Raw genomic sequence first — 23952 nt, forward strand, 5'->3', positions numbered from 1 at the left:
TGTATAAAGGCAATCAGGATATGTTTCAGGGAGAAGGAATTCTAAGATCTAACAAGTGTGAAAAGCCTCCAGCCTCCATGCATCAAGTTGCTATCAACTGAAGCTGAGAAAACTCACTTTGATTTTGACTGTCCAGGGTATTGTGTGGTTATGCCTGGGTCTATTTAAATCTTTGTTTTACTGTTGCCTTAATGGGAGTGTAACTGGAAGCCAGATTAATTAGGGGTCTTAGGAGTTATTATAGTAATTTGTAGACCTATTTATGCGCTTGAAACCTTTTTTTGTTAATAAATGTTTAATTTAGCGAACTAAAAACTTCTGAAGTTGTGGTAATCTTATTACTTCTGAATCAGGGCATGCATGTCAAAATAAAATAAAAATTGCAAGACAGTTGTGACTGTGATCAAGTTTCCCTTGTAGATTTGATCTGCCTGATACACATCATCTGTCACCTCATAACTGTAAGCCCTCAGCCTTCTCTTTTCAAGGGAAAAGAGACCCAGTCAGTCAATCCTTTCCTAAGATATATACCCGCTTGTTTCTGGTATGGTCCTTGGAAATCTTCTCTGCACCCTTCCAATGCCTTGATATCCTTTTTATAATATGGCAACTGGAACTGTTTGCTAAGAAGTTTAATCCACTGTTACTAACGGTTTTACCTAACCATGATAGTATCGGATACATTATTTGAAGGCAAGAAACCAAATGTCTCTTTTGTGAGCCCTGGAAAATATATTTTGCTTACAAATTTGACACTCATAATATGAATAACATCCCAAAAGAATTGAATGTGATTATCAAGCTGTTATTTGTGATCTTAATTATAAAACTGTAAGAATTGATCACAGTCCTTTGTCTTAGGGAGAAAAAAATAGGCCATCAACTTATCCAGATTTCTAATTACCTTAACAAATGACTGGGGGTTTAATGTAAGATATTTCTTTGAAAGTGATCTAGTTGAGAATGTTTGCACGGTTACGAATTACTCTATTTAGATCTGATGCAACGCTGCTAGTTCAACCACAACGTTCACATGCAGACACTCCTCCTACCACCAAAAAACTGTGACTTTGATCAATCAATTTTTCCTCAACATTGGCAGAAGACAGATAAAGTCTAAATTCTAACCATCTGCATTTGTATGATATTGTTCATGCAATAGAGAATCTCCAAGGGGCAGCAAGAGAAGACAATTAAGAAATTTAGATTAGGAGACTGAATGCATGGAAAGAAGCTTCGAGGCAGCTTTTAAAAGCGGAGAGAGGTTTTTGAGAGCCACTCTGCCTACCTCTCTGTTCCTCAATGGGAAAACATGGAAATAATTTTAAACACAACACTATTCTGCCACAGCCCTTCTGCTCCCAGCCCAAAACAATTGTAAAACTGGTCTGTAATGTTGGTTGAGGGCACGTCTAGCTAATCGTCTATGTAGCAAATAGCTTTTGTTACTTCATTGATTTATGCTGATAATATTGAATAATCAAATCCATTGCAGGTAAAACTTTTTTCTGTTAACAGTTGTATTTTTTTCTGACAGGTATTGATTACAAGACGACAACAATTCTGTTAGATGGGCGTCGGGTGAAATTACAACTCTGGTAAGTGCTGGACAGAAACTAATTTTTATGTTTTTCTTCTTCAGTGTTAGGATTTGTTTCACATGCTCTAATTGGGTTTGTACTGGCTAAGTGTAATAAAGAGGTTTCTAAACATAGCAGGGCAGCTGTTTTGAGAAGGAACTTTTTCTAGTCGTCAACCAGGAATTCTTCCAGGCCTGGAATCTTACATGTTGTAAGGACCTAAAAACCTCAAGGTGATGGGAGAATCCAACAGAGTAGAATTCTGCAAGCACAACTGTATATTGCAATAGAAATTAAAAATTCAGAATTAATGTCAAAAGATCCCTTAAGGTCACCATTAAACAAGTTCTGTGCCAGACGTGGGGAAGGAGCCGAATCAGCTCATTTTCATGCTCCTGAAAGCTTTCCACTTAAACTTTCCAAAAACAAATCAAATTCCACCTGATTTCCTGGAAAACATTAAAAAAATTATTTTGTTTCACTAGCTTCTTGGGTGGATTGTAACCTTTGCATCCATTCTCTGAAATTTATTTTTCATACAAAATAACCTTCACCTGCTCTTCTCTGGAAGAGTGCCCTGTCCCAGGCACATGGTTAAGCTCCAGAAGCGAAGACTTTTTTTTTGGAATCTCCTGCAGATCCCCAAGCATATGGACGTTAAGTCGCCTTACCAGACTTTCCTCGACCCTCCAGCACATCCAGACTAAAGGCTATTGCAACACAATCTGAAAGCGCTCTTAAGCTATTTGGCCAGCAGAAACTGACAGGGAGGCTAGAAATCCAAATAAAAGCAGAAAATGCTGGAAAAACTCAGCAGGTCTGACAGCATCTGTGGAGAGAGAGAGAGAGATAGAGTTAACATTTTGAGGCAATATGACCCTACTTCAGAACTGCATTTTTGACTAGAAATCAAGTCAGCCCTCCAATGAATTAGAATAAACCTATTTGTTCAAAGGAGTTGAATTAAATGTACAGCCCATAACCACAAAGGTAATTCCCCACTCCTGCACAAAAGCAGCACCATTCACAAAGGGGCTGAGCCATGCCCTGTTTGTGTCTCAAAATCCCTGATTAGGTAAACTGTCAAAGTCCCCACCCACCGCCATAGTTGAACAAAGGAGCAAAACTGCCATAGCACTCGGAGATCAATGCGAAAGAATTGCTGTTAGCAGCATAGATATAAGGAAGTCTAAAGGGAATGTTTTATGAACAGATAAAGGCTGGAAAGTAACGATTCTGAATGTTCACTAAAGCATGCACATTCTCCTGCCTCTGTCAAACTTGGATGAGTGATGAGAAGCAAAAATGAGTGGTGACTCAGTCACAGTAGAGCTTCTCACATTCCCTTTGGTTAAGACAAGTAATTAAAAAAAAGGTAATCTTAGTGTTCCTTTTAAAAGATAGTAACTTATGTCAATTGATGAGAATTAAAATTCTTTACATTAATAAAAACTGAGAACACAGAAAAGAAGAAAACAATCTGTAGTGTTCAGCAAAACAGTGATTTGCTCTCTTGTTCCTAATTCCCTTTCTGCAGTAAGCAAAAGAAGGCCATGATGGGCATTGAACTGCTGTAAGATCAGGGAGTCTCAAAAAATTATAAAATAAGCTGCAGATAAAGATTTTTAAACCCTTTTGTGTCTTGGTCTTATGGCAGTGGGGGAGGGGAAAGCAAGCTTTTCACTTTTTGCTTTCTTTTGGCTTATTTTATTTTTACTTTCTCATGATTGTCCTATCCTGTAAATCTTATATCTTGTGTTTTTTTTTCTTAAAAGCCCTTTATCCATCTTTCAGCAATATCACTGTCACATAAAGAGATTTTCAGAAAGGAGGGGGCAGTGCACTGAAGTAGTGGCATGCCACTGTTGGATTATTATATTTCATGCTGAACTCCAGATGCTGAGTTGGAGAAGGCCAGTGGTAACTGCAGAGTTTGTTGGAAACCACACAGAGTCTAGGAAATATGCACCTGAGGATTGGGCGGGAAATGTAAAGAATTTTTTTTTTAAAATACAGAGTTGTAGGTAAATAGAATTCCCAACTTGTGGTGCTTAAAAAAAATTGACAAAAAAAACAGCAAAGCTGCCAAATTGGCAACAATTGAGCATATTTTTACAAAACAGAACGGAACTCATTTTATACAGTAGGAAATATCTATCATTTTAGTTTGTTGCCACCCAAACCATGGATTGTATTACAGATTTGTTGTGCTATTGGCTATCTATTCCGTGATTTGGATGTTGAGATTGGATGTTGACTTTGGTTTACTGAAGGGTTCAGCTGTGATAATCTGGAATTTATACATTCAGACAATAATTGCATGACCAAACCATATAATAATCATTAGATGATCCCCATAAATAGCTGATTCTATGTGGAGGTCCCATAAGATTGCAAACAAAGTTTAATGGCCCCATATCTATCTTTTTTTTTTCTTGAAATACAGTGTGAAACAGTATGTGTCAATTTAATTATTTTTTCTCCTGAGGCTTTATTTCCAGCTCAATATTAAATTGTATGATTGTATTTTTTTTTAATTGGTACAGTAATACACTGATTCAGTAACAAGTCACTGCAATAACTAAGGCAATTGACAGTAGTGAGAATTTACTTTGTGGAATTTGTGTTGATAAATATTTGAAACTTATTTAATGAAGAATTTTGGGTTATTTTGGGAAGTAGTTGAAATAAAACAATAAGCATTCCTGTTTGTTGCAAGCTTGACAGCCATATGTTTAGAAGGAGGTTCCTTTTGGAATACATTTAGATTGTATCTTTTATTTCTAAAATAATATTTTAGTTCCTCCATATTGTCATAACTTTTGGTGAATTTTATGCTGATGCACCCTATCTTGCAGTTTTTTTTCGTGGAATTTATATAACTGGCAGTGTATTTCATTACTAATTTATTCATTGTGCCCTAATACAGCAAGAATTTTTTTTTAGTTAGAAATGCTACATGTGCAAGTACAAGAAACAGAATTTTACATTGCAGCAAATTAACTGCCTTTAAACCCATAAAAGGAAGTGGAATTTAAAATTATTAGCTTATGAAGTTCTTTGTATGAATGTTACAGAATATAGTTTACCTCCAGGTAAACCAGATGAATTGTGATGACAATTAGTTGGTTTCTGTATAAATGTAATTTTCTTGCTGAACTTTGCGTTGCTGGGTTCCTGCAAATCCTCGGTAACCAGATGCTTGTTCAGTGTGCCTTAATATAGTTCTGTTGTTTCACGCTACTTAAGTTGATAAATTATAGGGCTTGAGGGAGGCTTGGATAGCCCTGATTCCCAATAGTGTTGTCAGTGTCTCCTGCAAGCAGAATCAAATAGTATGGATGTTAACTGTAACTGATGCAAGGGCTTAATGTTTTTCCCTCACTCTTAACTTTTTTCTGTCACTGTACATTGCTGTTATCTTTCGTCCTATCGTTCAGCACAAAGAACATGAACAGACAATATAAAATAAGGGGTGAAACTTGAAGGGAGTGCAGGAGCAGAAAGACTTGGGTGTATATGTGCATAGATCATTGAAAGTGGCAGGACAGATGGAGAGAGCAGTTAATAAAGCATATAGTATCCTGGGCTTTATTAATAGAGGCATTGAGTACAAGAGCAGGCAGGTTATGCTGAATTTGTAGACACTCGCTAGACCTCAGCCGGAGTATTGTGTACAGCTCTGGGTACCACATTATAGGAAAGATGTGAACACATTGGAGAGAGTGCAGAAGAGGTTTACAAGAATGGTTCCAGGGACGAGAAACTTCAGCTATGAGGATAGGTTGGAGAGGCTGAGACTGTTCTCCTTGGAGAGAAGAAGGCCGAGAGGACATTTGATAGAGATGCTCAAAATCATGAGGGGGCTAGACAGCATAGATAGGGAGAAGCTGTTCCCACTCGTAAAAGGATCAAGAACAAGAGGGCACATATTTAAAGTGCAAAAGAAGCTAACGTGGCGTGAGAAAAAACTGTTTCACACGAGTGGTTCGAGCCTGGAATGCACTACCTGGAAGTGTGTTGGAGGCAGGTTCAATCGAGGCATTCAAGAGGACATTAGATGATTATTTGAATAGAAACAATCTGCAAGGGGTATGGGGAAAAGGCAGAGCAATGGCACTAGGTCATAATGCTCATTTGGAGAGTCGGTGCAAACATGATGAACCGAATGGCCTCCTTCTGTGCCGTTAAGATTCTGTGACAAACATTTATGAAAGCTTATGAAGTAAGTGGCATAAAGGATATTGCAGAATCAGAGATGTGAGGTATTTGGCAAGGGAAAATTGATGTTTTTCTAAATATCTCATTAGTACGCTAACTACATATGCATTAAGGTGTTATCATGTGGTTATAACAGTAACAATTAGATGTTGCTACTTCACTCCTCTCACCATCTACTGATCTTTTTTTAAAAAAGCTTTATCTAACCAAAATATGTGGTACAGTGAGAAAGTGGGTTATGATTTTGAGTTTCATTCATCAAGTAATAGCTGAAGTGGAATTGGCTGCTGTCTGCAAACCCATGGGAGGGGCAATCAAAACTCTGCATTCCTTGATCACACCTGGTTCCCCTCCCCATCCTTCCCACCACACCTCTGTTCAGACTTGACAACATTTATAATTTCCCCCTTATCCCCACACTGCCCTTACCAGAATAATCTCTTCCATTAGGTTCACCTCCTTATTTCTTGTCCTCCTGTCCCCCAGTTCTTAACTACCCCCCCAAAGCCCAATGCTTGTTGAGATCAAGTGTATCCTCTCCTCTAGCTTTTTGCCCCTCCCACTTTCAAACTCCCACAATCATCTCACTATATAAAAGCTTATCCTTAATCCCTCTTTTTCTAATTGCTGTCCCATTTCCAAATTTCCTTTCTAAAAATCTGAAAAACGACACCTTTTCTCATCATTCCGAGTTCAGTTTGGCTTCTGTGTCACTCTCACTACTAAAACTGGTCAACACCACCAGGAATGTTCTGTGATACTACAACGCAATATCCCCCCTCAACCTTTCTGCAGTTTTTAATATTATCTATTCCTTACACTACCACATTTAAAATATCATGGTCTGAAGTTTAGCCCCAGGATGTGTTCTGTGTGCAGTTGCTAGTTTGAGCCTGGGAAATCTGGAAGAACGGGTTTCCCGAAATATCCTGCAGTTGAAAATTGTAGAACTCCTTTAAACGTTTTTTTGTCTGTTTTTCATCCACAGTCAACCAGATTGACAGGCTGGAGATCTATTGGTGAGGAAGCTTACATTATAATGCCACAGCCAAGGAGAGCATTTAGGTCTACTTGGTGAGGGCTCGGGTGGGAGTGATGGCTGATGGGTAACAGGGAATATTTTGACAGCAGCAAGTTTCATGTCATGAAAGTCCTACCTTGGTGAAGTAAGGCAGTTGTTAACCTATTTAAATCAGGTTCCCACTGCACAATTAGAAGCCTGATTTTCAGTTGTTGCACAGGTTTCCCAGGGCTTGGGAAGCCACTGCTGAAAAGGAAGCAGGAGTTGCTGGCTCAAGAAGGTAAGCACCTCTTAAGTGCTCTCTATGTGGGTCAGGAGGCTACCCCCAGCCACTTGAGGAAGCCATTGGCCTCCCCTCTGCTGATTGCATCCGTTTGTCTTCACTCTGTCATGATCACAGACCTTCCTTCCACTTCTGTCCCCTTTCTAAGCCTCAAGCCTCGATGTCTTGCTCCCTCCTGGAGTGACTAATGTTCCTGTCCCTACCCCAAACCATGATCTCGTGCTGCCTCCCCCTCCTGATCACTGACCTCCTGCCAGTAGTTTTTCCTTCTGCCAGGTGACTAGCTGCCAAGTGGAAAAAAAAGAAAAGAATTTCAATGTCTTGGCCTTGCCGTTTTTTATTGTGTTCTCCCGCACCCTCTCTATATCCCAGGTTGGAGCTGAAAAGCTTCTACTGCTATCTTATCTCTCGTGCCTCCTAAACTCGCACATAGCCAGACTTAATTTTGCTATACTGTTCTCACTACTCTACCCCACAATATAGCTTCTCCTTCAGAACTGCGCTGCCTTCATCCTATCTCACACAAAGTCATACTCCCCTATCATCCCATCTTTGCAGATCTTCATTTACTCCTTAACTGCCAGCAGATCAATTTCAAAATCATTAGCCTTATCTTTAGATATGCAATGCCTCTTCTCACTACTTTGTGATTCTCCCAATCCTTGTAACTTCCTCCAGCACGACATATCTACCCTCGCCCTCCATTTTTCTAATTCTCATCTATTAAACATTCCCTCTTTTTTTCACTGGACCATCTGACTTCCACGCTCTGGAACTCTTCAAACTTTTGTTTTTGTACATCTGTCTTCACCTTCAAAATCCTCTGTAAAATGTATCTTTCTACAGCACCTTCAGCCAGCTTGCCTAGTCTTTTCCAACTCCTGCATAGATCTGAACCTCAACTTTAAAGCCACTTGGGGCATTTTACTCCACTAAAGCTATTACATTAATGCATTTTTTTGTTTGTTTTGCAGTAGGAGAAACAGCAGTGAAAACTGTATAGACACTCTGACAGTCCCAAATAATTCACATTATAATACTGTGAGAAATGGAGGTTATTCTTTTAAAATTTTTTTGGGAAGATTGTGTTATTCTGTAAAGAAGGCTGTGTGTGAGCGTATGAGTAAATGATTTAATTAAGATGGAGAAAGCTATTAGAAGACAAGTTGTCTGGGGGTTTAAAACATGAAAGGATAGAGGCATTAGGTTTGAGGTACAAGTGGATAGGTTGGATCTAACGTGCATTTTTAGGTAAGTTGAGAATTGTTTGAATGTCAAAGGGAAGTCAAACATGACAAGAAACATGTTAGCATCTTGCAGGAGTTCCGTAGGTAAATAGAAGAGCGTATGTTGCATTTTTATTGACCAGAAAGCAGAGGTAAAAATGGAAACCTGAAAAATTTTATATCTGGAAAGACTTGAGTTTGAAAGAGGTGTAAGAGCAATGGAACATGAGATGAAAGGGGGAAAAGGTATTTTAGAGTTACTGGAGCTGGGAGCTGAACCGTTAAGCTGTTAGCTGCTGGCTGTATAAGAAAGATCTCTTGGAAATGGCTCTAGGTTAAGAGGAGAGGCAGTTTTAATCAGCCATCCAATCAAACCAGAGAAGTCTTGGACTGCAACAAGCAGTCTTATTCTGAAGTCTTGGATTTCCACAGCAGAAAGGAAGAGAGTTAGAGGTCATTGGTACGCCTTTATTAAAGTCACAGCAGTTTTGCCTTGGGTAAAATTACTGGATTTTTATAGTTAAATACCTATAAGGGATTGTTGCCCGGAAAGTGTTTACTTGTGGGTCTGAGCAAGTAGAAAGTCTTTTTGGGGGGATATTTTGTAAGACTAACTTTTAACTGTGTAATTGTAATCTTGTGTGCTTAAGTTTTCTTTTTATTCTTTTTAACAAAACTTTTACTTTTAATTTTTAAAATCCCAAAAGTGTTGCTGAACTCCTTGCTGCTGAGATCAAAGGGTATGGCCCATAAGCCAAGTTTCCCTCTGGGATTTGGTTTATGCAGCAATTAACATCGGCTGTGATCATAACAATACATACAAGACTGAAGGCACGGCCACTCCCAAATCACAAACTATGGGCAGCCTTCAATGCACCAAGACCATCTTTTAACTTAAAACACAGGACACAACCTGGTATAACTCCTTTAAAATATTTGAAATATCTAATCTGCATGTGATTCTGTTGAATGTAATTATTTTCTGTTCCTCTTTTCTTTAAAAACAAATCCTGATCTTGACCCTTCAGCCACTGTGTCTAGCTGCTGGTCCATGCTTACCTGACCCCACACAGTCTTGGTTCACGTGCATGTGTGCCATCTTGGAAGATGTGCAAAGGTTGGGCGAATTGCAAGGAATTTCATTTTCTTCCCCAAGCCACCTTTTTTTCCTCCCTGCCCCTCTCTTTCCTCCCCTTCCCACCCCTCAGCTAATGCAGTACAGTCCATAATTAAATCTGCATCTATACGGTTCAGTACCACTACCAAATGATATGTTTACTCACTAAGCCATATGAAGCAGAATTGGTTCACATAATTACTGCCTTTGAAAATATGGTACTGAATTAACACCATGGAAGTGCAGCTGTGTGAGTGTTCTGCTGGCTCAAGGATGCGTCCATAATGTCTCATGCCAATGTTTCATGTTGTGGATCATTTTATAGTTTTGGCAGCTCCCTAGCCTTCACCTGGGACCTTCTCTATGATGAGTTATAGAATGGCTGCAACAGCATTTGGTCATCTGCAGCAATTAATGAATTTGGATAGTGCATTGGGAACAAAATGTGTTTTTTGTGAGGTGCTTGGCATAGGCTTTCAAATCCATTTAATTTTTAAACTGCTGCCTTTGCACTGCACCTCGTACCCCTGAGCACTGCAATGTGCATTTCAAAGCTGGACAACAGGAAAGCACCATGGTTTGTTACACCAAATGTTGTTCAGGCACAAGCAATAAGAAAGATATGATGTGACATTTTCTATTGTTTGCATCTATTTCTAATCGACTTGTATGCCCAATATTACTTCCAATAGAACATGACAAAAGTAACAAGTGTGAGCAGAAAATAGCCCTTAATCCTGAAGGATTTGTTGATTCACATCACTTGAATCACACTGGCCCTTCAACATAACCTGAGCAGAATATTAAGCCAAGATTTATCCTAATTTATCCATAATTATTTTCTGTATTATAAACACTGACAGCTACAATAATTACATAATTCTCCACAGGCAAGGGATGATTAATGATCTAGTGACCTCTCCCTTGCTGGTTATAATTAGATAGAATCCTTTTTTGGGGCCAGGTGGTGCAATGTGCACCTGCTAGCAGAAGTCAAATGCTGTGCCTTTGATTCCCTGTCATCTTAAGAAATTAAAAGAGTGGAGGGAGCAGTTTTGCCTAATTCCATTGTGATTCTGAATTCATTTCTATTTCTCGATGAAGAAAAGAATTTATATTTTCCAGTTCCTGAACAAATTATTCATCAAGGTCCAGTGAATACAAGAAAATCAAGCAAGGAGTGAACTTAATATTTTTTGTCTACTTAAATAAGTTTGTGAAAAATCAGATAGGTTTGATTAAAGACACGGCATCCTCCCCGGATTCAAAATGTGCAGGCATTTCAATAGCACCAAAACAGGAACATTTTGTCGCTATCTCAAGATTTGTTTCACTTTTGGTGTTGTGCTTTATAACATAACCCAAATTACATGATACTCTATCCATTGCAAACGTTTCTCTTTCTTCAGATACTGTCATCACCACCATCCTCAAAAAAAATCACCTTGATCCCTCAGTCCTTATAAACTATCACCCCACTGCAATCTTCTATTCTTTTCAGAAGTCCTCGAAGGTACAGTCATGTCTCGAATCCAAATTCCTCTTTCCTGCAACTCCACACTGAATCTCTCCAATCAGTTTCTGCCCATGGCTCAGCATTGAAACAGTCCTAATCAAAGTTACAAATGGCACTTTTTGTGCCTATGATGCTGGTGCACTATCCCCGTCAACCCAACAGTCCTCCCCTAAGGCTTCCCCTCTGTTGTCCAGCTGAGTGGGACAGCCTGATCTTTCATATCCATTCCCCAGAAATGGCTTCTCCTCCTAACCCATTACCTCTGAACTATCATTGGCCCCTTCCCTTTTCTCACTTCCATGTTGGTCTTGGCAACATCATTCAAAGATATGGTGTCCAGTTTTACATGTATACTTATAACACCCTTTCTACCTCTACCAACCTCTCCTAAGCCCCTCCATTGCCTGTTGTAAGACTGCTTGTCTAACATCTAGTTCAGAATAAGATATTTCTTCAACTTAAATTTCAGGTAGATCAGAGCTGTAGTGCCCTGTCACAATCTCTGTATACTCTCCATTCATTCCATCCCCTCCCTTGCTGCTACCAAGTCTCTCTTCCACCTCTGTAATACCGCCCATCTCCACCCCTACTTCAACACATCTCCCGAAACTCTCATCCACATCCTTGTCACCTTTAAATCATCTATTCTAATGCACTCCTGGCTAGTCTCCTATTCTGTACCCCCCATTAACCAGCTCACCCAAAACTCTGTTGCTGTACCCTATTCTGCAGGAATCCTGTTCATCTCTCTCCTTTATGCGCACTGACCCGTGTTGGCTCCCAGTTTTCCAGTGACTCAAATTTAAAATTCCCTATATTGGGTTTAACTACCTTTTAAGATCCCATTCCGCTCAATCCCTGTAACCTTCTCCAGCCCCGTAATTCAGTGAGAACTCTCTGCATTCCTTAACTTTTGTGCATCTTCCACTCCCTTTACCTCATCATTGGCAGCCGTACCTTTTGCCATCAAGATCCCACGTTCTGGAATTCCCTCCTAAATTCCCCCTGCATCTCCAACTTCTCCTTTTTAAGACTCTTCTAAAACTGCCTCTTTTTTAATAAGCTTTTAGTCACTTATCTAATATCTCAAACTTTTTATGCTATGTTGATTTTTTTTCGATTACATTTTTGTGAAGTGCCAAAGCATGTTTTTGTATGTTAAATATTATATAAATGTAAGTTGTTAGCAAAGATTGGGGGGAAAAGGGTCTCAAATATTTTGGTTAGTCTTGCAGTCCCCACAATATTTTTGCACTGGAAAACCTTTCACAACCAATATCAAAATGCTTTCACCAGTCCAAAAGGATTGAGAACAAAATGCTGCAGAAGTCTTTTTTATCGGTCATACATTTGCAAGTCTGTGCTTGTGAGATCTGTGCATGTAATTTTACTCCTTTTTCTGATGATGGCAGTGTTCTTTCTTTCCGATTAGGCTTTTTTTTTTCAAACTATGGAATATTTCATGTTTTGTTGTTTCATTTTATCTTCAGGGATACATCTGGCCAGGGCAGGTTCTGCACCATCTTCCGTTCCTACTCTCGAGGAGCCCAGGTAAAAAGAAGCATTATTTTGAGTTAAATAGGTATTATTTAACATGTTGTTTTCACAAAGCTGAATCCGAGGATCGTCATTTATTCTAACAAAAGAATGTGCTTCTAGACCTCTACATGCATTACATAAATAAATAGTTTTGAAACGGGAGATAAGAGTAGATAGTCATTTCTTAAAATTAAGCACCTTTTTTGAAAACAAAAATAAAAATACTTGGGAAAAATTCAGGTCTGGCAGCATCTGCGGAGAGGAACACAGTTAACGTTTCGAGTCTGTATGACTCTTCAACAGAACTAAGGAAAAATAGAAAAGTGGTGAAATATAAGCTGGTTTAAAGGGGGGGAGGTGGGACAGGTAGAGCTGGATAGAGGACCAGTGATAGGTGGAGATAACCAAAAGATGTCACAGACAGAGGTGTTGAAGGTGGTGATATTATCTAAGGAATGTGTTAATTAAGGGTAGAAAGCAGGACAAGCAAGGTACAGATAGCCTAGGTGGGGTTGGGTGAAGGGAAAGGATTGAAATAGGCTAAAAGGTAGAGATAAAACAGTGGATGGAAATACATTTAAAAATAATGGAAATAGGTGAGAAAAGAAAAATGTATATAAATTATTGGGAAAAAAGGGGGGGATTGGAAAGGGGGTGGGGATGGAGCAGAGAGTTCATGATCTAAAATTGTTGAACTCAATATTCAGTGCGAAAGGCTGTAAAGTGCCTAGTCGGAAGATGAGGTGCTGTTCCTCCATTTTGTGTTGAGCTTCACTGGAACATCGCAGCAAGCCAAGGATGGACATGTGGGCATGAGAGCAGGGTGGTGTGTTGAAATGGCAAGCAACAGGGAGGTCTGGTTCATGCTTGCGGACAGACCGAAGGTGTTCTGCAAAGCGGTCACCCAGTCTGCGTTTGGTCTCTCCAATGTAGAAGAAACCGTATTGGGAGCAATGAATGCAGTAGATTCAATTGAGGGAAGTGTAAGTGAAATGCTGCTTCACTTGAAAGGAGTGTTGGGCCCTTGAACGGTGAGCAGAGGGGAAGTAAAGGGGCAGGTGTTGCATCTTCTGCAGTTGCATGGGAAGGTGCCGTGGGAGGGGGTTGAGGTGTAGAGGGTGATGGAGGAGCGGACCAGGGTGTCACTGAGGGAACGATCTCTGTGGATCTTTCTTGAATTGGAATTTGTGCTGGTCCTGTCAAGATTATTTATGCAAATCTGCTGTCAAAACACGCAGGACAAAATGTTGCCTTTGTTTCTAAAAATAAGTGTTTTAAATTTTGGATGTGACATCATTTATGTGACACGTTTAGGTTTGGCAAACTACTCTGGAATGTCCTGAGGTTCTTCAGTGTACACTTACTGTGCGTGGCTCTCTCTTCCTGGTAAATAAAGAGGAATATAGATTTGCAGAAACTTGTCCTTCATGGTTTTAGTTTAGCAGTAGGTAATAGCTCATTATTGCAAGCTGAGCATCCACTTGATTAGCGTAATAATGTAAATTTCAATTGAAATAGTGCTGTATATGTTCATTAGTTACTGTACTTTTGGTAAACAATGAAGTTTACAGAGTAGTTCCTACATATATAAAGTATTATTAGTCCACATGTACTGGTTCATTTGAAGATTTCATGTTGCTATCCATTGAGGTAACTTCGTTACTTAATGTGAATAGTTCAAGAAAAGCAGATGTCCCAGTTTGAAAAAAAATGTTATCTTGATCCTGTTTTCTTTTGGGAAGACAGTATGGTTTTGTTATCATATCCTTTAGTTACATTTGTGGCTCCTCTATTCTCTGTCACCTTGCAATTTGTAATTCAAATACTGATTTCTTAGTGGTGAACAACACTAATAAAAAAAATTGCCTCAGTATCTCATGAAGTCAGTTTGCACATTTGTACTGATGACACCCAAATCTAATTTGCCAACCACTTCCTATGACCCTGCTGCGGTGCTGTCAGATAGCTTATTGGAATTGAGTCTCTGCTTCCTCCAGTGTTCTCAGAATAGAGCTGCATCTTCAGCCCCTGACACAAACTCCACCCATTTCTTACTAACAGCGAGAGTACTACATTGTCGATGTGCTGTCTTTTGGGTGAGAAATTAAGCTGAGACTGTCTCCTTGGTCAGTTAAGTATAAAAGATCTCATGGCATGATTAAAAGATGAGCACTTGAGGCCAAAATTAATCCCAATTCTGGTGTCTTGCACATCCTTGATTTTCATTCCACCGTTGCCTTTTGCTGCTTAGGCCATCAGTTCTGGCCTAAAGCTCTCTGTCTTTCTAGCTCTCATCTTTTTACATTCCTTTAAAACCCACCTCACTGACTAAGCTTTTGGTGACCTGTCATAATATCTTTTCATATGGGTCCAGATTAAACTTTGTTTGATAACACTTGTGAAGCGTTTTATGATGATCTATTCTATTAAAGATGCTATATAAATGCAAGTTATTGTTGTATTGCATATTGATTTTTTTTTTGTTTATGACTAAATTTTGGATGTCTGGTCACCTCACATCCAGCTCCACTATTACTCGATACATTCACAAATGTGCCTTCTGTGTTCTCACATAGTCACTGCACAATCATTCAGGCGTGTTCTCAATTTTTCATCTTTGGCAGCTGGGCGGTGGGTGGGTGGGAGGAGAAAGCAATTTTATGCTATAATGAATCCTTGTACAGAGAGCAGAGGGGATTTGTCAAAGGCTTGGAATCAGGCCATGATGTATGCAATGAGAATTTTTTTATTTATGGTTTCTCCTGAATAGGCCTCTGATTTATAATTGTCTGGTCTAACTCCAGAGGAAAATAATGAGATCCCCTAGCTAAGGCTGTCTCATTTAATTTAGGCTGAAGTGCTCACATTAAGTACTGAAAACTTTATATATTTAATACTCAATTGGTAAATTAAATTGTTAAAGATTACTTTACTTTATGTTTGAAGAGTTGAAACAGTATTTGGTCAGATTGCACAAGTTCTGTTTTCAGGTATTTTAATATTCTGCTCTCACAAATGTACTGTTTTACCAGACTAAAGATGGCAATATTGATAAAGAAGATGTTAACCTTAGCTTTGTGGTAGCACTCTTGCCTTTTAGTCTGAAAGCTGTGGGTTCAAGTCTCACTCTGGAGGAAGTGTTGGACTGTCAGAAATGCTATCATTTGGATGAAATGTTAAATGGAGGTCCTACTTCCCTTACAGTAGATGGCACTTTTTGAAATAAGAGCAGGGGAGTAATTTTGGTGTTCTGGTCTGCGCGCCTGTCTGTGTGTGTGTGTGTGCGCCTGTCCGCTTGTGTGTTGGTCTGTGTAAATTGCCTGCTGTGCTTCCCTTTATTTCAATCATTGGCTATAAAAAGCTTTGGATGCCCTGAGTTTGTGAAAGATGCTACATCAATGTAAATGCCTTCATTGCTCTTCTTTCTGATGGAGGGCCATGCCAAGGGATTCCTTCAACCTCTTGGGTGCGTTTTTTAATCTTGTACAGATTTAAATATTTAGAGACTGCATGTGCTCTCACCCAGGTTGTTTACACTTTAATTCTCATGCTCAGTTATAGTTGGATTGAGGACAGTAACTGCTTTCAGACTTGTAGCTGCATTATATCACAGGAAACTGCTAACAAAGAAACTATAATTGGGACCCCTCTTCGAGGGAGAAGGGGCAGGATTGGTGGATAGAGTAAAATACTTCTTAATGCATCAGTGTGACAGTTATTATTTTGAGTTTGAGGTTAAAATACATTATGGACAGTGTAGACTGATGTAACTCATGGAGGAGGTGCTTTGCACTGACATTGGGTGAAAAGGAAGTACAACATTACCTTCCTGGCTCTGTTGTGCACGTAATTGTCAAACAAAATTAGTCATATTTGCAAGTGATCTTGTAAATTGGGTCTGACTTTCAGCCTAAATTTAAGGGACTATAAACTTTAGGTTTTTGTTTCTTCCTAAATTGCTAAACATTGTGTTAAATTTACACTGTGTTGAAACATATTTTTAATTTGAAAGCGTAGGTTATATTTTAAAGTAACTGATGTTATAGTCTGGTTGTTGCAAATGTCCTTGTGTCCAAATTTAAAATAATTTCAGTAGAGGTATTCAACTGTGCTGTTTTTCCTCCAGGGTTTATAACAATGAGGTTGATTGTAATTTATTTACCTGGTTTAAATTCGGTTGTATGAATTTTCTTCATTTGTGGTAGTAGCTGTGTTACATTAATACCACTTAGCTTTCAGGCACTAATTAGTTTTATATAAAATAGAATATTTTTTAGAAGGACCAAAAGCCATGTACAGTACGGTACAATGTATCAAAATATTTTTGATTTCTTATGAGAACCCAGGAATTTAAACTCATTTCCAATGTAGAGATATCATTTAAATTAATATGAATAGGTAGATGAAGAGTGCTTTGTCACACTGGCAGACTTATTGATTTAAAGTTTATAAATCAAATCATGGCCCCCAGATTCTAGGATAATGGAGATGTAATAGCTATATTTTTATTTCAACTCTTGGTTAAATTGGATGTTTATTGGTGAAACTTGTGAATAGCATTATTCATGTGTGCTGTGATTACATACTGCCTGATGCTTGTTGGTTTCAATAAGATTTTTCAGAGAATCAGGTATTGACACCAGCATGAAGGAAAGTATTAACCTTTAAATTAACGGATGTTTGGAACAGTTTCTTATGAAAATGCTTGGGTCTTTGCTGATAAATTAAATTCTTTAAGTGTTTGTATTGTGCTTGTAAATCTTGGTGCTTTTATCAACTGAGCCAGTGTTTCTTTGCCATTTTAAAATTACATTTAATACTGAATACTTCAAAGTGTAATGTGTACAGAATTCTGACGTATTAGCAGTGTATTTTGTAGTCCATCGTCCACATAGTCCATCTTAAACATATATTCACTTGCCCCAAAGAGAAAAGAAACTTTAACCTGTCCCCATTTTTAAACAGTATTTTGTGGTCCTTTTTGTTAATGTTGGAATTGTGCTGCAGTAGAGTACATTCTTTTAAATTGGTACTCAAGAACAGCTGTCCCCCAGTTGGGCAAGTGTTAGGGCTTCATTACAGGAGTATAAAAAGGTGTTCACACTGGATGTTGGGTGGAATTGGGAGAGTCTGTGTCTTTACCTTGCAGGCTTGGAAATAAACCTGCCTTAAGCAAAGGTCTGTTCCATACCCTTACACCCTCATCTCAATGAATTTCGGGCTCGGCGCGATGCTGAACTCTTCCTCCGCCGCCTTCGTCTCCATGCTCACTACTTTGGACAGGAGTCCTCTCCCGGTTCAACAGACCCTTTTTACCAGCCTCCAATATTCTCCCTCCACCTGGACCCCTCCCTCTGGATTCTTACCTTCTCTTGATCTTTTCATTGAGAACTGTCGGCGTGACATCAGTCGTCTCAATTTCTCTGCTCCTCTCACCCACTGTAACCTGGCTCTTTCTGAACTAGCTGCACTCCGTTCTCTCAGGTCCAACCTTGACTTTGTCATCAAACCTGCTGACAAGGGTGGTGCTGTTGTTGTCGGGCGCACTGACCTCTACCTCGCAGAGGCTAAGCATCAACTCGCAGACACTTCCTGCTACCTCCCCCCTGGACCATGACCCCACTACTGAACATCAAACCATTGTTTCCAGGACTGTCACTGACCTCAACTCCTCTGGAGATCTTCCTTCCATTGTTTCCAACCTTGTAGTCTCCTAACCTCGGACAGCCTGCTTCTACCTCCTCCCCAAAATCCACGAGCAGGACTGTCCCAGCAGACCGATCATGTCAGCCTGTTCCTGCCCCACGGAACTCATTTCTTGCTATCTTGACTCCATTCTCTCTCCCCTTGTCCAGTCTCTTCCCACCTACATCTGCAATTCCTCTGACATCCTACATCATATCAACAATTTCCAGTTCCCTGGCCCCAACAGCCATCTCTTCACCATGGACGTCCAATCCCTCTACACCTCCATCCTCCATTGGGATGGTCTGAGGGCTTTCTGCTTCTTCCTTGAACAATCCCCATCCACCACCACTCTCCGTCTGGCTGAACTTGTTCTCACACTGAACAATTTCTCCTTAAACTTGTCTCACTTCCTCCAAATAATAAAAGACATGGCTGTGGGTACCCACATAGGCCCCAGTTATGCCTGTCTCTTTATGGGGTATGTGGAACATTCCTTGTTCCAGTCCTACTCAGGTCCCCTCCCACAACTCTTTCTCCAGTACATCGATGACTGCTTTGGTGCCGCTTCATGCTCTTGTCTGGAGCTGGAAAAATGTATTAATTTTGCTTCCTATTTCCACCCCTCCATCATTTTCACATGGTCCATCACTGACACTTCCCTTCCCTTCCTTGACCTCTCTGTCTCAACTTCTGGTGATAGACTGACCACCAATATGCATTACAAGCCTACCGATTCCCGCAGCTACCTCGACTACAGTTCCTCACACCCTGCTTCCTGTAAGGACTCCATCCCATTCTCTCAGTTTCTTCGCCTCCGTTGCATCTGTTCTGATGATGCCACTTTCAAAAACAGTTCCTCTGACATGTCTTCCTTAACCGAGGTTTTCCACCCACGGTGGTTGACAGGGCCCTCAACCGTATCCGGCCCATCTCCTGCGCATCCGCCCTCGCACCTTCCTCTCCCTCCCAGAGCCATGGTAGGGTCCCCCTTGTCCTCACTTATCACCCCACCAGCCTCCGCATTCAAAGGATCATCCTCCGCCAGTTCCGCCAACTCCAGCATGATGCCACCACCAAATACATCTTCCCTTCATCCCCCCCAGGTGGCATTCCGCAGGGATCATTCCCTCCGGGATACCCTGGTCCACTCCTCCATTACCCCCTATAACTCAGCCCCCTCCCATGGCACCTTCCCATGCAACCGCAGAAGGTGCAGCACCTGCCCCTTTACTTCCCCCCTCCTCACCGTCCAAGGGCCTAAGCACTCCTTTCAAGTGAAGCAGCATTTCACTTGCACCTCCCTCAATTTAGTCTACTGCATTCACTGCTCCCAATGTGGTCTCCTCTAGATTGGAGAGACCAAACGCAGACTGGGTGACCACTTTGAGAAACACCTTCGGTCTGTCCACAAGCATGACCCAGACCTCCCTGTCGCTTGCCATTTCAACACACCACCCTGCTCTCATGCCCACATGTCCATCCTTGGCCTGCTGCATTGTTCCAGTGAAGCTCAACACAAACTGGAGGAACAGCACCTTTCGCCTAGGCACTTTACAACCTTCCAAATTTAATATTGAGTTCAACATTTTCAGATCATGAACTCGCTCCTCCATCCCCACCTCCTTTCCGATTTTACCCGCACCCCCCCCACTTCCAATAATTTATAATTTTTAAATTATATATATTTTTCTTTTCCCACCTATTTCCATTATTTTTAAATGTATTTCCATCCATTGTTTTATCCCGACCCTTTAGCTTATTTCGATCCCCCACCCCCACTAGGGCTATCTGTCACTTGCTTGTCCTGCTTTCTACCCTTTTTAATGTCATTATTAGTTAATTCCTCAGCTAATATCACCACCGTCAACACCCCTTTGTCCTTTTGTTTATGACTTCTTTGGCAATCGCTTCTTTGCCTCCATCTATCACTGGCCCTCTATCCAGCTCTACCTGTCCCACCCCCCTCAATCAGCTTACATTTCACCTCATTTCTATATTTCTTAGTTCTGTTGAAGAGTCATACGGACTTGAAATGCTAACTGTGTTCCTCTCCACAGATGCTGTCAGACCTGCTGAGTTTTTCCAGCTATTTTCGTTTTTGCCTTAAGGTACAGGCTGATTTCAGACTCATTCTTTCCTCAATATATTATTGGAATTAACACGTTTTAAGAAATGTTTGACAATTAACTGATGTTGTATACCCTGAAGGCTTCAGGAGAACATGGACAAACTGGCAAAATAAGCATGCACATGACAGATGATATTTAATGCAGAGAAGTTGAATTGACAAATTTGGGTAGGGAAAAAAGAAGAGAGGCAAAATGAACTAAATGTTAGAATTTTAAAAGGGATGCAGAAATAGTAAGACCTGTGGGTTGTTTGAAAGTACAGAGCAAGGCTGTTAAAAATGGGATCCTTGGCTTTATTGATAGAGCATAAGAGCAAAGAAGTTAGGCTATGCCTTCACTGCACTCTAATTAGGCCTTGGAGAAATTTCAGAAGAGATTTGTGAGAATATATCAGGGATGGGGGACTTCACTTTCATTGAAAGACTGAAGAAGCTGGGGTTGTTCTCTATTGGGCAGAGAATATTAGAGGAGAACTGATTTGAGGGATTCAAAGTCATGAAGGGTTTTGATAGAGTAAACGAGGAGCAACAGTTTCTGTTTCTACAGAAGGGTCAGTGACCAGAGGACATGGGTTTAGAGTGATTGGCAAAAGAATCAGCGGCGATGCGAATAAACTTTTTAATGCAGAGAGTTGTTGTGATCTGGTATGCATTGTCTGAAAGGGTGGTGGAAGCAGATTCAATCGTAACATTCAAAAACGAATTGAATAAATATTTGAAGGCAAAACAGTGACAGGGCCATGGGGAAAGAGCAGTGGAATAAGTCTAATTGGTAGCTCTACCAAAGATTTGGCACAGGGACGTTGGACTAATTGGCCCCTTCATGCTGTATCATCTTATTGTCCTAACATGAAAGGACCAAATGAAGGATTTTGCTCCTTTTTATTACTTTTCGTTCATGTTGAACACAATGCATTCTTCTTGCAGCTGGAATAGTTTGTCTGCTCTTGAACTTAGATTTTTCCAGCTATGACTTCACCGTATAAGCCATTAAGCAGCATAATTTGGATGACACAGCAGAAAATGTGTCATTGTTCGTTTTGAGCTTGGATGGGATACCTGTGTGTCTTGATGCTCCATTTAGCAGCCTATGCCAAGAACTGTGACTGGCAAGTTTGAATGATAGCGCCATGGAGATTAAGGCTAGAAACCTATTGCTCAGTACCTGTATTTCATAAATATACAATTTGCTTGCCTTTGTAGGAAGAGCTTAAGAAAGGAACCGTAAAGGAATTTATAAAGGGCTTTTAATGAGAAGTAAAAATACTAGGATAAAGCAAAGAACCTGGTTAGGAGTAAAGCCACTGGTGATAATATGAAATATGACTAACATGAGATGATTTTGATACTTTTCACTATTAGACAAATTCATTCCAGAATTATAACGTTGTTGTCAAGCAACAACAAATCTTAAAAGGGGGTTGTGTACTGAAAGACAAATGCACATATTCCATAGTACCTAAATTTTATACCGTTTATACAAATTACACCTTGTGCAATTGTTGTGACACGTCATCCATCACCATCAACATTGACTGCTGACGCACAGTGGCAGCAGTGTGTACCATACACAAGCACTGAAGTGACTTGCCAAGCCTCCTTTGACAGCACCTTCCAAACCTTTGACCTCTGCTAGCTAGAAGGACAAGGGCAGCGGACACATGGGAACGACACTACTGTAAGTTTCCCTCCAAACCTTACACCATCCTGTTTTGAAATTATATCCTTCACTGTGGCTGGATCAAAATCCTGGAGCTCCCTTCCTAACAGCACTATGGGTGTACCTACACAGATGAACTGCAGCGGTTCAAGAAGGTGACTCACCACCCCTTTCTCAAGGCCAATTGGATGGGCAACAAATGCTGGCCTTGCCAGTGACACCAACATCCCATGAGTGAATAATTAAAATAAAAGTTGAGGGCAAAATACAGATATTGACAAAATTAAAATAAATGCAATTAATGGGCAGTAACAGTGTAGCCAAGAGAAAGGAAAGAGCTTGTGAAACAGGAAGAAACAGAAGAATAGAAACGTGCCAAGTTAAAGCCAGAATAAAAGGAGTAATGCATAAGTTGGTGGTGGGGGGGGACACACACGACTATGAAGGAAAGCAAGTACATTTTGAGAGAGAGGATAGAGTCACAGAAGTAGGCACTGGTAGCTGGAAAGGTAAGTAGGAGAACGTCTTGTCAGAAAATGTTCTTTGGTGGGTTGCAAGATATTTGGTAAACCATTGGATTTATGCTGTTTTTCTTTGAAATTCATAGGGTGTGATCTTGGTCTACGACATTACAAATCGCTGGTCATTTGATGGTATTGACAGGTGGATCAAGGAGATAGATGAGGTAAAGCACATTTCAGATCTAGTGGTTTATGAGCTTTGGTGACTGACTTGAATGCCAAAGTAGAAAGGGGGCCATTTTGTCAGAGTTTCAGTATGAAGCAAATGCGTCTGTTGTTTCTATTCAGATTTACATAGTAAAAAAAGAAATACTCTGATTTAAATTTTTTCATGTTATTGGTGTATTAAACTGTGATACAGAAGTTATTGTTATGATAGATAAGTTCAAATACAATTCAATTGGTAAAGTTATGTCTGGATGAAGTAATGGTGGGCATTCATAAATTGAAAGACAAACAAAGAGAAAAGGAAGGTGACTGAAAACAGTAACACTGCTGACAGCAGATTAGTTAACCTGTATAAGTTATATTGTATGTTGTATTTGTGAAATTTTATTCCACCAGGACCACTCAACCACCAACTTCATTACAACCTTGATTCTGTGATGGACAAAAGCGTTGAATTTGTGAGGTGAGGTCCCTTGACATCAGAGCAGCTTGACCAAGTATGGCATAAAAGATCCTCAGTATAATTGAAGTCATTGGAAATCAGAGGAAAAGTTCTCCATTGTTTGGAGTCATACTTGGCACAAAGGAGGTTGGTTTTGGTTGTTGAAGGCCAATCATCTCAACCCCATGACATCACTGTAGGAGTTCTTTGAGCAGTGTCCAAGTTATCTTCAGCTGCTTTATCAAAGAACCTCCCTCCATCATAAGTTCAGAATTGGAGATATCTGCTAATAATTGCACAGTGTTCAGTTCCATTTGTAATTCTTCAGATAATGAAACAATTTGTCCTCACGTGCATATGATGAAAAGCAAGTAGCTATGCCACACAAGTGCCAGGCAATGACTAACTCCAACAAGAGAGAGCTTAATCACCTCCCTTTGATAGCAATGGCATTACCTCCATCATGCCCCTCTCCATCGACACCCTGAAGTTCCCCATTAACCAGAAACTTAACTGGATGAGCTACACAAATACAGTGGCTACACAAACAGGTCAGAGGCTGGATATTCTGTGGCGAGCATTTCCTCCCCTGGCTCCCCAGAGCCTTTCAGAAGCACAAGTCAGGCATATAATAGAAAACGCTCCACCTGCCTGGATGAGCACATTTCCAACAATACCCAAGAAGCTTGACACCATCCAGGACAAAGCAGCCCACCTGATTAGCACCTCATCAACTACCTCAAACATTCAGTCCATCCACCACCAGTGCACTTTAGCTGCAGTGTGTACCATCTGCAAGATTACCTGCAGCAACTCACCAAGGCTTCTTCAGTAGCGTCTCC

At 40.2% G+C, this 23952-nt stretch overlaps 1 protein-coding gene across 2 annotated transcripts in view; it reads left to right on the plus strand.

The window, feature by feature from the left end:
- LOC121293937 (ras-related protein Rab-40B) overlaps positions 1-23952 on the plus strand; it is a 76420-nt gene that overhangs the window by 38190 nt on the left and 14278 nt on the right. Inside the window, exons 2-4 of one of the 2 annotated variants that reach the window (XM_041217414.1) lie at positions 1538-1598; positions 12455-12515; positions 22587-22664. In XM_041217414.1, coding sequence (XP_041073348.1) covers positions 1538-1598; positions 12455-12515; positions 22587-22664 — 200 coding nt within the window. The remainder of the gene's footprint in view (positions 1-1537; positions 1599-12454; positions 12516-22586; positions 22665-23952) is intronic. The other variant, XM_041217415.1, reaches the window with a different exon arrangement.

The sequence above is a fragment of the Carcharodon carcharias genome, chromosome 22 (genome assembly GCF_017639515.1).
Source record: "Carcharodon carcharias isolate sCarCar2 chromosome 22, sCarCar2.pri, whole genome shotgun sequence".
Taxonomy (NCBI): Eukaryota; Metazoa; Chordata; class Chondrichthyes; order Lamniformes; family Lamnidae; genus Carcharodon; species Carcharodon carcharias.